At 43.1% G+C, this 12,666-nt stretch overlaps 1 protein-coding gene across 1 annotated transcript; it reads left to right on the forward strand.

Annotated features, from left to right (window-relative positions):
* Nucleotides 1-8,734: 8,734 nt before the first annotated feature.
* LOC127084911 (uncharacterized) lies at nucleotides 8,735-11,926 on the forward strand (the record flags this gene model as incomplete). The annotated part of the gene is made up of 4 exons (XM_051025431.1): nucleotides 8,735-10,229; nucleotides 10,305-10,949; nucleotides 11,052-11,415; nucleotides 11,524-11,926. Coding segments are annotated over 4 exons (2,907 nt in total), but the record flags the coding sequence as incomplete, so codon positions are not given.
* Nucleotides 11,927-12,666: the final 740 nt, after the last annotated feature.

The following is a 12,666-nucleotide window of genomic DNA, read 5'->3' on the forward strand; positions in this document are numbered from 1 at the left end:
ACACAAGAATAAAATCAACAAATTTTCAAAAATACAAAAAAATATGACTCGATCCAATGTCGAGTATTTTCTCAATAAACAAAACAACTCATTTCTCCATCCTATTCCAAAACTTCATCAAATGCTTGATCCAACGTCAAGCCATTTTCATAATCAAAACTCAAAAATATTAATTCATATTCAAGACCTTTTCAATAAGGGTGGAAATGGAACGTGGTGTATACCGCGCACTCCTGAGGTTAGGATTCGAGACGTATGCCTCGCCAATCTTAACTCTCGCCATCATCCGATTTACCCACTTTGCTTTCTCAAACACTCAGTCAAATCTTTCTCAAACGCCCAATCAATACTTGATCTAGGTCAAGTCATTTTCACAATAAAAAACCAAAATAACTAATTCTTACTTAAACACTTTTTCAAAGGTGGAAATGGAACATGGTGTATACCATGCACTCCTGAGGTTAAGATTCGAGACGTATGCCTCGCCAATCTTAACTCTCGCCATCATCTAAAATCGTCAATGTGGTTTCGTCAAACCTTTTTCTCAATCAATTCTAAGATACTTAAATCTTATTTAAGACTCTTTCAATAAAGGTGGAAATGGAACATGGTGTATACCATGCACTCCTGAGGTTAAGATTCGAGATGTATATCTCGCCAATCTTAACTCTCGCCGTCGCCTAAAATCGTCAATGCGGTTTCGTCAAACCCTTTCTCAATCAAATTTCAAAATACCTAATTCCTACCTTAATGCTTTTTCAATAAAGATGGAAATGGAACATGGCGTATGCCATGCACTCCTGAGACTAGGATTCGAGATGTATATCTCGCTCATCCAAGTTCTCGCCATCATTCAAAATACATCCAACCAATCAAACTCTTTCTCGCCGCCGTGCGATTAATCAAAAACCTTTTCCATAAATGAAAGATATATTGTCTTAAGTGATACAAAACAATGTTTCGGCCACGATTGTTGAGTAGAGATAAATGACGCTTTTCCGAATGTAGATCTATAAATCCGTTCGATGTGTGGTATGCGTCCACTCCTCATCTGTTTTGGGTAAAACGATGTTTTCGTCGATTAATACAATATAGCTTTTCGCTAAAATCGACCAACAAACAAACATTTTTCTACCCAGAACTACGTAAGCCTTGATTTCTCTTTTGAGATACGTAGGAGCAGGATTTGTAAATCTTGTCAGGCCCACTAATAAAAAACTTAGGTTTAGTCCTTCGTCAAAAATCCAAAAAAACATTCTCTTCTCATCCTTTCTTTCTTTCCCGCCTAATAAACTGAAAAGCCTAACATTTCAAACTAACACTAACGCACACAACTGACCTAATGGTTCCCGTTGAGTACAACGGACGTGAGGGGTGCTAATACCTTCCCCTCACGTAATCGACTCCCGAACCCTGATATTGGTTGCGATGACCATATCTTATCCTTTCTTTGTCGTGGGTTTTATCGATATTTCCCCTTTCCTTTTTAGGAATAAATAAAGTTCGGTGGCGACTCTGTTCAGTCCATCATTGCGAGCGTGCGATCGCGCTTCGCTTTGAAGTCGTATCCCCATTTTTTTCGAGGTGCGACAGATGGCGACTCTGCTGGGGACACATCAAATCCCTAAGCGAGTCAAGCCTAGTTAGGACGTCTGTGTGCCTTTGTTTGTTTAATTGTGTGGCTTTTCCTTATTTATTGCTTTTGATTATCTTTATTATTATATTGATATATCTGTTGTATATTGGTTCTATTGTGATTGTTGGTACTTGGATGATTTGATTGCAAACCATGTGGGAAAGACTCTACACCCGAGTCTAGAGTGAAAAACATAAGATAGGACGATGGTTGAGTAGTACGGACTCCCGAGGTGTATGCTTCGTAAGAGTCGGTACGAGAACCTCACTTAGAGTAGATTCTTTTGCAAATATTGTCGCCCGAGGTGTATACCTCGTAAGCGTCGATGTTTCAAAGGGGTCCATGACTCTAAGGACCTTTTAGAACATTGAACCTTTGGCCGACTAGAAATGATGGTTGCGTAGTATGGATTCCCGAGGTGTATACTTCGTAAGGATCGATACGAGAACCTCGCTCAGAATAGATTCCCTAGATGGAGTTGATGACCGGAAAGTATTTTCCGTAAGCGTCAAACAGTCTTTTGAATCCATGACTCTGAGTACCCTGTCTAGAACCCAGTCGATGGTTGCGTAGTACGGACTCGCGAGGTGTATACTTCGTAAGGGTCGGTACGAGAACCTCACCCAGAATAGATTCCCTTGATGGAGTTGACGACCGGGAAGTATTTCCCGTAAGCGTCAAACAGTCTTGTGAATCAATGACTCTGGGGATCCTTTGTAACAAAGCCCTAGATCATACCCGGTGAGAACCCCGTTTTGGAAAGCAATCAAATTTATCCATACCTCGAACCGTTGAACCTATCCAAAAAAATAAAAAATAAAAAAGGGCATTGCATCCATTCATTCATTGCATATGCATAAAAAGCAAAACTCTTAGTTGTTTCGCATTATTTCAGGAATCCAAGACTTGTTAGCAAGATGAATCCTGAGAGAAGGGTTACTTTTCAGTTCAAATACAAGAACGTGGACCTTACCAGCCTACAGAAGTTGAGTGCTAAAGTAACACCCCTCAAACTCAACAGCTTCGTACAAAACTATGGAAGAATTCTTGACATCCTAAATGAGAAGATGGACATGATGACCGCAGTGACTATCGCTCAGTTCTATGATCCACCTCTCCGTTGTTTCACATTTTCTGACTTCCAGTTGGCTCCTACCTTGGAGGAAGTTGAGAGGATCATAGGCCGGAACTTGAAGGACCATAACCCATTTCCTAAGCTCGATGAAGATATCCCTCCCGAGAGAATAGCTTCAGCGTTGGGTCTGAAAGTTTCCGAAGTAGTGGATAATTGGGATGTGAAAGGACCTTTCAGTGGTTTCTCTAGGAAGTTCTTGGAAGATCAGGCCAAGAAGATGGAAAAAGAAGGGAATTGGGAAGCCTTTTATGCTGTGTTAGCCGTGTTGGTATATGGGATAGTCCTCTTCCCAAATATTGACCATTTTGTGGACCACCTGGCGGTGAGAATTTTCTTCTCTGGTAACCCTGTACCGTTCCTCTTGGCAGATCTCTACTACACTCTCCATGATCGTCATGAGAGGAAGGGAGGAATCATCTTGTGTTGTGCACAGTTGTTACATGCTTGGTTCAGATCCCACATGCCTGAAGAAGGTCCTTTTGTCTCCAAAGAACTTAAGCCTTTCCAGAAGTTGGCTTCCCTCACCTCCAGTCACGTTAAGTGGTATATCCGAGATTGGGAAACCGAGAATGTGATTGTCAGCATTGGAGACTTCCCTAATGTGCCGTTAATAGGAACCAAGGGTTGCATTAACTATAACCCCATGTTATCTCTGAGGCAGCATGGGTACCCTATGAATGGCCCTCCAAAAGTTGAAGCTCTAGAGCCTTTCATCCTACATGGTGTTGAAATGGATCATCCCATGGTGAAAAAGATCAAGAGGTCTTGGCAAGCAGTTATCAGAAAAGGTAAGGAGTTGGGTAGGAGAAATGTCATTGCCCAAGAGCCTTACACTTGTTGGGTTAGAGAGAGGGTTCAGATGATTAAACTCCCGTATCCATTTGATCCTTCTATCTATCCAGTGATTCCTGAGCCAGAGCCCATATTACCTGAAGATGTGGAGAAGCTCAACAACCGTATCAAGGAGTTGGAATTGGAAAATGCTGATTTGAGAATTAGGCTTGGCCGAGTTTCGGTGGAGAATGGGAACTTGAAAGACGATCAACAAAAGAAGGACAAAGAGCTTGAAGTCTCCAACAAAAGAGCTAGAGAGTCTGAAGCCAGGAGAGAAAAGTTTGGACAAGCACTCTTTAGCACTAAGTCTGTGTTCAAATCAAAGGAAGAGGAGTTGGATAGAGCTTTACTCCGGATTCAAAAGCTCAACAAGACTTTGGAGCTGACCCTTGAGATGAAAAGGGAAGCACGGTTAATTTCTGAGATTCGTACTCGTGAATTGGAGAATACAATTCAGAAGTACAAGGATGCTCTAGAACGTGAGAAGCTGAAGACCGAAGAGTCAGAGAGAGTGTGCACACGATTGAAACATCATTTGGATCGAGCCGACGCTAGAATCCAGGCACTTGAAGGTGGGGATCAAGATGCTGCCTATATGGTGTTACTGAATGAATGCAGATATTGGAGGAACCTCTATAGGGACATAGAGGTGACTAAGGCTGAAGACGTGCGCATTATCCAAGATCTCCAAGGGCTCTACACTGAGTGGAAGGGCAAATTTCTGAAGCTATCCGGATTTGCGAGTTCCATCATGCGTGAGCTACCTGAGAAGCTGCAAGAGGCGGATTGGTGCATGTGTCCAGAGAACACACCACATCAAGTCTATAATTTCATTAAGTTTTGTAAGGCAATGTTAGAAGGGTTAACTACCGACCTTGCTACGGTCCGGAAAGCCCATAAACCATGAGCACGTTGTTTGTATTTGAACTTGAATATGAGATTAATGAAAAATTGCTTTTGAGATTCATTTTATTGTGTTTCATTGCCTTATTATTTTAAATATTTGCAAACAAGTGTTGTGATGTTTTTGAAATGAATGATTGAAACTAACCAAGAGTTTTGCAAACCAAATGCATCCATACATGCATTCATGCATTTTCAAAACAGAGTCTCATTCTGTCCTTCCTTCCTCCAGTTTCACGCTGAATTTTCAACACCAATATAATACTCGTGCCCGAGCTCGTCAAAGGATGGCAGATCAGGAGCATGAATTGGAGCGAGTGAGCTCAGAGCTCGAAGACCTGCGTGGAAACATGGGGCAGGTCATGGAGATATTACAGGTCATCAGGGCAAAGCTAGACACCCAAACCACGGTTGTTTCTGAAATCGCAGGTCCAACGATTGAACCCCAACCTGCGCGGGCGGTACCAACAACCTGGCCCACCTATGGTTTACCTCCTGGTTTCACTCCTGCAGTTGAAGGTGCCCCTGGTTTTGCACCATCTGCTCAGCAGACAGCTCCTTTACCGACCATCAATGAAAACCATCCGGTGGTTCACACGTTCGCACCTCCTCTCGTTCGTGCACACGTGCAACCCTACTTTGAGGACCAACAACACGCCCCAGACTTTTCAGATGAAGATGAGGAAAGGCAGGAGGACCTAAGAGGGATGAAGGAGAACTACCAGCTGCTTGAGAAGAGATTGAGGGCTATGGAAGGTGACCAAGTTTTTGGTGCTACAGCTAAGGAGATGTGCCTGGTGTCCGGTCTTGTGATCCCAGCAAAGTTCAGGACCCCAGATTTCGATAAGTATGAGGGCCACTCGTGTCCTAAGAGTCACCTCATTATGTACTATCGAAAAATGGCTGCGCATGTAGAGGATGACAAGCTCATGATACATTGCTTCCAGGATAGCCTGAGGGGTGCTCCCTCCAAGTGGTACCTAAGCCTGGATCAGAGTAGGATTCGGTGTTTCCAGGACTTATCTGATGCCTTCATCCAACACTACAAGTATAACATGGATATGGCCCCGGATAGGAGACAACTACTCAGTATGTCCCAGAAAGACAAGGAGTCTTTTAAGGAATACGCGCAAAGATGGAGGGAAGTGGCCTCGCAAGTCGAACCACCTCTGGCTGAGAAGGAATTAGCGGATTGGTTCATGGATACAGTTAAACCTGTGTTCTATGAAAGAATGGTAAGTAGCGTATCTGCAAGTTTCTCTGACCTGGTCGCTGTAGGCATAAAGGTCGAACTTGGATTAAAGAATGGAAAGATGACGACTACCTCTGAAACATCTGGTGGTAATGCCAAAAAGTTTCCTGGAGGATTTCAAAGAAAGAAGGAGGGGGATACGAATGCAGTGTCAACCAGCCAAAGAAGAAGTCATTCATGGAAGAAACAACACCAATTTTCTCAACAACAACCAGCTTATCCAGTACAATATGTCCAACAACCTTATGTGGCAGCTGTCACGCCAAATTTTAACCAACCACAAGCTTCAGTTTATCAACCTGTTCCTGCTCAACAAGCGCCGATATATCAGCAAGCGCCCGCGCCACCTGCTTATCAACAGCCAAGGGCACAGGCTCCTCGACCACAAAATCCTCCAAATCAAAATAGGGTGCCAAGAAATAGAGTTCCGTTTGCTTCAATCCCTATGACATACACTGAATTGTACCCATCATTGCTACAAAAAGGTTTAGTGACGCCCAGATCTTTGGGTCCTCCACCAAATCCTTTACCTCCGTGGTACAATCCAGATGCTCATTGTCCTTTCCATGGGGGTGCCCCTGGACATGATTTAGAAGGATGTTATGCTTTAAAGCATATTGTGCGAGACCTGGTTGAAAAGAAGATTCTGTCTTTTCGAGACGCCGGACCCAATGTCAAGAACAACCCGTTGCCAGCACATGGTGATGTCAATGCCGTCGAAGATGCTTCTGATGTATGTATAATCAAGAATGTGGAGGATGTTAAAACTCCGTTGATAGCGCTTCATGCAGGATTGGTGAGGGCTAGATTGATTGATACTTGTCACGATAGCTGCGAGGAATGTGCCATTCAGCCGAAAGGATGTAAAGTGGTACGAAATGACATTCAGAGTTTGATGAATCAAGGTGTTTTACAAATCTCTGGTCCAGCAATAAATGAGGAAATTTCGGTCATTGAGCCTGTTTTTAACATACCAGAACCGTTTGAGGTGACTTATCACAGGAGAGACGTTGTTCATCCGTCACCCGTGGTGGTATGCATGCCTACACCATTTCCTTTTGAAAGTACCAAGGCAGTACCCTGGAAGTACGGCATAACAGTGGTAGATGGAGTGGTGGATGGAAAACCTGAGGCCACTGAAAGTAAGAAAGGTGTGGAGAATGTTGACGCCGACATCACCAATATCGCAGGAACAAGCAGAATGACCCGTAGTGGTCGGATTTATACTCCCAATTTTGATGTGAACCCTCAAGAGCCAGCAAGGGGAGCTGCAAATGTAAATCCTACCCCAGAACAGGGAGGGGCACAGCCGGCTGTGCAAACAGATGAAGCAAGTGAGTTCCTAAGGATAATAAAGAAATCTGACTACAAGATAGTTGATCAATTACATCAAACACCATCAAAGATATCTATCTTGTCCTTGCTTCTGAATTCCGAAGCTCATAGGGATGCTCTACTAAAGGTGCTTGCTCAGGCTCATGTTACCCAGGATATAACGGTTGGCCAATTCGATGGAGTGGTCGCCAATATCACAGCCTGCAACACTTTAAGTTTCAGCAATGAAGAGCTGCCCAAAGAGGGGAAGAATCACAACCGTGCTTTGCATGTATCCATAAAGTGCCAAGAAGATGCTCTTGCCAGAGTTTTAGTTGACACTGGATCATCCCTCAATGTTCTACCAAAGAGGGCACTCGCTAAATTGTCTTATCAAGGTTCGGAGTTGAAACCTAGTGCGCTTGTGGTGAAAGCCTTTGATGGCTCTCGAAGGACAGTAGTTGGGGAGGTAGAGTTACCAATACAGATTGGACCACATGTATTCCCCATCAATTTCCAAGTCATGGACATAAATCCAGCTTATAGCTGCCTTTTGGGACGCCCATGGATACATGCCGCTGGGGCAGTAACTTCTACTCTACATCAAAAGATGAAGTTCGTTGTCGATAACAAGCTTGTTATTGTCTCAGGTGAAGAGGACTTTATCATCAGTCAACTCTCCTCTTTCCGTTATATTGAGGCTGATGAGGATGCCTTAGAAACCTCTTTTCAAGCCCTTGAAATATCCAATGCTACACTTGAAGAGGTTAAGGATCCTGTTGAGAAAGCTAGTTTGTCATTCGCTTCTTTGAAGAGTGCAAAATCAGCAGTTGAAAGTGGAGGCCCTGCAGGTTGGGGGCAAGTTATCAACGTCAACGAGAAGAATGACCGTTTTGGTTTGGGGTACAAGCCTTCTGCTAATGGAGGAGCCCTGGTCCCTGCAAAGGACCGTGTGCGGAGCATTCAAGAAGTTTTCCTGAGCAAAGGATTTATCCATGGAGAACAAGTTGGTGCAGTGGAAGATGACACTGAAGATGAGGAAACATCGAATCTGATATACCGGTGTGAAGCAGCCTTGACAAACTGGGAAGCGGTTGAGATTCCGGAAGTTTTTCCTGTGTCAAAGTAATTGTTGTTTTCCTTTGTGTGTTTCTGAAAATCCTTAGCTCTGCCCAAGGCTAATGGATCATTTGTAGGGCCCCTTTTGAATTTCAAAAATCATTATGACAAATAAAGAGCATTTTGTTCAAATTCTTGTCGTTTATCTATTGTTTTTCTTAAAATGGCAATCCTTTCAAAACTACAAAAATAATTTTTTTTTTTTTTTTTTTTTTTTTTTTTTTTTTTTTTGCATGTTATTTCCATTTTTCTAAAAAAAAACCATCATTAAAAAACATGCAGAATAATCAATAAACCAGTTGAATTCGATGACCCCGCTACGTCCTATAATTTTGAACTCCCCATCTACCAAGCGGAAGAGGAGAGTGATGAAGATTGTGATTTCCCAGAAGAACTGGAAAGGATGCTCGAGCACGAGTCAAAGGCCCTTCAGCCACATCAAGAACCAGTGGAAACAATCAACCTTGGCACCGAGGAAGACAAAAAAGAGGTCAAAGTCGGGACTACACTTGAGGCAAGCATCAAAGAAAGATTGATCAAATTGCTACATGAATATGTAGATGTATTTGCTTGGTCATATCAGGATATGCCAGGTTTAGATACTGACATTGTTGTCCACAAGCTACCACTACAGCCAGATTGTCCGCCAGTGAAGCAGAAGCTCCGAAGGGCAAGACCTGACATGGCTTTAAAGATTTGTGACGAGGTGAAACGTCAATTTGATGCCGGTTTTCTAGCAGTTGCAAAGTACCCTCAATGGGTAGCCAACATTGTGCCAGTACCCAAAAAGGATGGCAAGGTCAGGATGTGTGTTGATTATAGGGATCTAAACAAAGCTAGTCCAAAGGACGATTTCCCCCTGCCACATATTGACACTCTGGTAGACAACACTGCTAAGTTCGCAGTCTTCTCCTTTATGGACGGATTCTCGGGTTACAATCAAATCAAGATGGATCCAGAAGACATGGAAAAGACCACATTCATCACCCCTTGGGGAACATTTTGCTACAAGGTAATGCCTTTCGGTCTCAAAAATGCTGGGGCAACTTACCAAAGAGCAATGGTCACTCTTTTCCATGATATGATGCATAAGGAAATTGAGGTTTATGTGGATGATATGATTGCAAAATCTCAAAGTGAAGAGGATCACATAGACCACTTGCAAAAGCTGTTTGAGCGTCTTCGGAAATTTCGACTACGACTGAATCCTGCTAAATGCACCTTCGGTGTCCGATCCGGAAAGTTGCTTGGTTTCATTGTTAGCCAACGAGGAATTGAGGTAGATCCTGACAAAGTCCGAGCTATACAAGAGATGCCTGCTCCACGCACCGAGCGAGAGGTTAGAGGCTTCCTGGGGCGTTTGAATTATATCTCAAGGTTTATCTCACATATGACGGCCACATGCGAGCCTATATTCAAATTGCTTCGGAAAGATCAAGCAGTTGAATGGAATGCTGACTGCCAAATGGCTTTTGAGAGAATCGGACAGTACCTGCAAGAGCCCCCTATTCTAATTCCACCTGTTCAAGGGAGACCACTCTTTATGTACCTAACTGTGCTTGAAAAGTCAATGGGATGTGTGCTAGGACAACATGACGAAACCGGTCGAAAGGAACATGCTATCTACTATCTAAGTAAGAGATTTACCGATTGTGAAACCCGATACTCACTCTTGGAGAAAACTTGTTGTGCTTTAGCATGGGCCGCTCGTCGTCTAAGACAGTACATGATTTGCCACACTACTTTGTTGATCTCAAAAATGGATCCAATAAAGTACATCTTTGAAAAGCCTGCTTTGACTGGAAGACTCGCCCGTTGGCAGATGTTACTATCTGAGTATGACATCCAATATGTGTCTCAGAAAGCCATAAAAGGGAGTGTGTTGTCTGATTACTTGGCAAACCAGCCCGTTGAAGATTACCAGTCGTTGAAGTTTGACTTCCCGGATGAAGATATCATGGTAGTAAAAGACTGTGAAATCCCAGGACTTGATGAAGGACCTGAACCCGGATCCCGGTGGAAGCTCATGTTTGATGGTTCCTCCAACTACATGGGGCATGGCGTAGGAGCTGTCCTGTTGAATCCGAATGGTGGATACACTCCCTTCACAGCAAGGTTGTGTTTTGATTGCACGAACAATATAGCAGAATATGAGGCGTGCATCCTAGGCATTGAAGCAGCCATTGATCTCCGAATCAAAATCCTTGAAGTATGTGGAGACTCAGCCTTGGTGATATACCAAGTCAAGGGCGAATGGGAAACCCGGGATACCAAGTTGATCCCATATCGTGCCCATGTCATGGAATTGATAAAATACTTTGACGAGATCACTTTCCGTCATATCCCGAGAACTGAGAATCAAATTGCCGATGCTTTGGCTATGTTGGCTTCAATGTATCAAGTCAGATTCCATAATGAAGCACCCCTCATTCAAATCGAGCGGAAAGTTGAGCCTGCCTACTGCCAGTCAGTTGAAGAGGAAGCCGATGGTAAACCCTGGTTTCACGACATCAAATGCTTTTTGCAAAATCAAGAATATCCAACAGATGCCACAACCCTTGACAAGAAAACATTGAGGAAGTTAGCATCCAAATTCTTCTTGAGCAATGGTGTGTTGTACAAGAGAAATCACGACATGATTCTGCTCAGATGCGTGGATGGACGTGAAGCGGACATGTTGATCAAGGAGATTCATGAAGGATCCTTTGGGACTCATGCCAATGGGCATGCCATGGCCAAGAAGATTTTGAGAGCTGGTTATTACTGGTTGACCATGGAATCTGACTGTTTCAATTATGCTAGAAAATGTCATAAATGCCAAATCTATGCCGATAAGGTACACGTGCCTCCGACCTTGCTAAATGTTTTGACGTCACCTTGGCCTTTCTCAATGTGGGGCATCGACATGATTGGCGCCATCGAGCCTAAAGCCTCCAATGGTCACCGCTTCATCCTGGTTGCCATTGATTACTTTACCAAATGGGTAGAAGCCGCCTCTTACGCTAATGTGACAAAACAAGTGGTTGCACGGTTTCTCAAGAAAGAGATCATTTGCCGTTATGGAATTCCAAGTCGGATCATCACAGATAATGGGACGAATCTGAACAATAAGACCATGAAGGAATTATGCGAGAGCTTCAAGATTGAGCACCATAACTCTTCACCATATCGTCCAAAGATGAATGGCGCTGTTGAAGCCGCTAATAAAAACATCAAGAAGATCCTGCAGAAAATGGTAAAAACCTATAAGGATTGGCACGAAATGCTACCCTTCGCATTGCATGGATATCGGACTTCCGTCCGCACTTCAACAGGGGCAACCCCGTTCTCTTTAGTATATGGGATGGAAGCAGTTCTCCCAATTGAAGTAGAGATACCTTCAATGAGAATCTTGATGGAGACCAAGCTAGAAGAGGCTGAGTGGATTCAAAACAGATTTGATCAGTTGAACCTCGTAGATGAGAAGCGATTGACTTCTTTGTGCCATGGACAATTATACCAAAAACGGCTTAAAAGGGCTTTTGACAAGAAAGTACGTGTTCGGGAATTCAGAGAAGGAGACCTCGTGCTTAAGAAGATCTTGCCAATACACAAGGACTCACGTGGGAAGTGGACTCCCAATTATGAAGGCCCATATGTTGTAAAGAAAGTTTTCTCCGGAGGAGCCTTGATTCTCACAACTATGGATGATGAAGAACTCTCACATCCCGTGAACTCTGATGCAGTTAAAAAATACTATGCCTAATAAAAACCCGCTAAATCGAAAACCTGAAAGGGCGATTTAGGCAAAAAAAGGGTATCCCGGTGGACTGAAAACCCGAAAGGGCGGTCCAGGCAAAAGTTAGGGATGAATAAAAATGGTAGCTCGCTAAGTTGAAAACCTGAAAAGGCGACTTAGGCAAAAAAGAGCGTCCCGGTGGATTGAAAACCCGAAAGGGCGATCCAGGCAAAAGTTAGGGGCACAAAGGCATAAACTGCATCAGTTGTTACTAATTTACACCGAAGAATTTGAGGTGGAAGATTAATCCAGTCACTCCCCTTAGAAGCAAGGTTTTTGGGGGAATCATACTTATTAAGGATGTTAGTGGTCACTGAATTCAATGTAAACCTTTCCTTATTGCCATTTTCAAAAAAAATTTGTAACACTCTATGGAGCTACGCCATTGGTGTGCTACCATTCTTGAATAAAATACCAGTTTTCCCAATCATTGTTAATTTTTGTTCATCTATACTTTCTTTGTTATGCAAAATGTCATTTATTTGTTAATAATGAAATTTTGAAACTTGAAAAAGAATTTGAAACTTAGAACAAATTTACTTTGATACATGTGAAAATCGAGGGAAAATCATTTGTTTCCCCGAAAGGCTCAAAGTTTGCATAAATGCTCCAGGATCACCAACAAAAATCCCCATGGAATACAACTTGTGAATCCTCTAGGAGGATGGACCTTTGGTTATTTATAACTGTCACTC

This window comes from Lathyrus oleraceus, chromosome 5, assembly GCF_024323335.1.
Source record: "Lathyrus oleraceus cultivar Zhongwan6 chromosome 5, CAAS_Psat_ZW6_1.0, whole genome shotgun sequence".
NCBI lineage: Eukaryota > Viridiplantae > Streptophyta > Magnoliopsida > Fabales > Fabaceae > Lathyrus > Lathyrus oleraceus.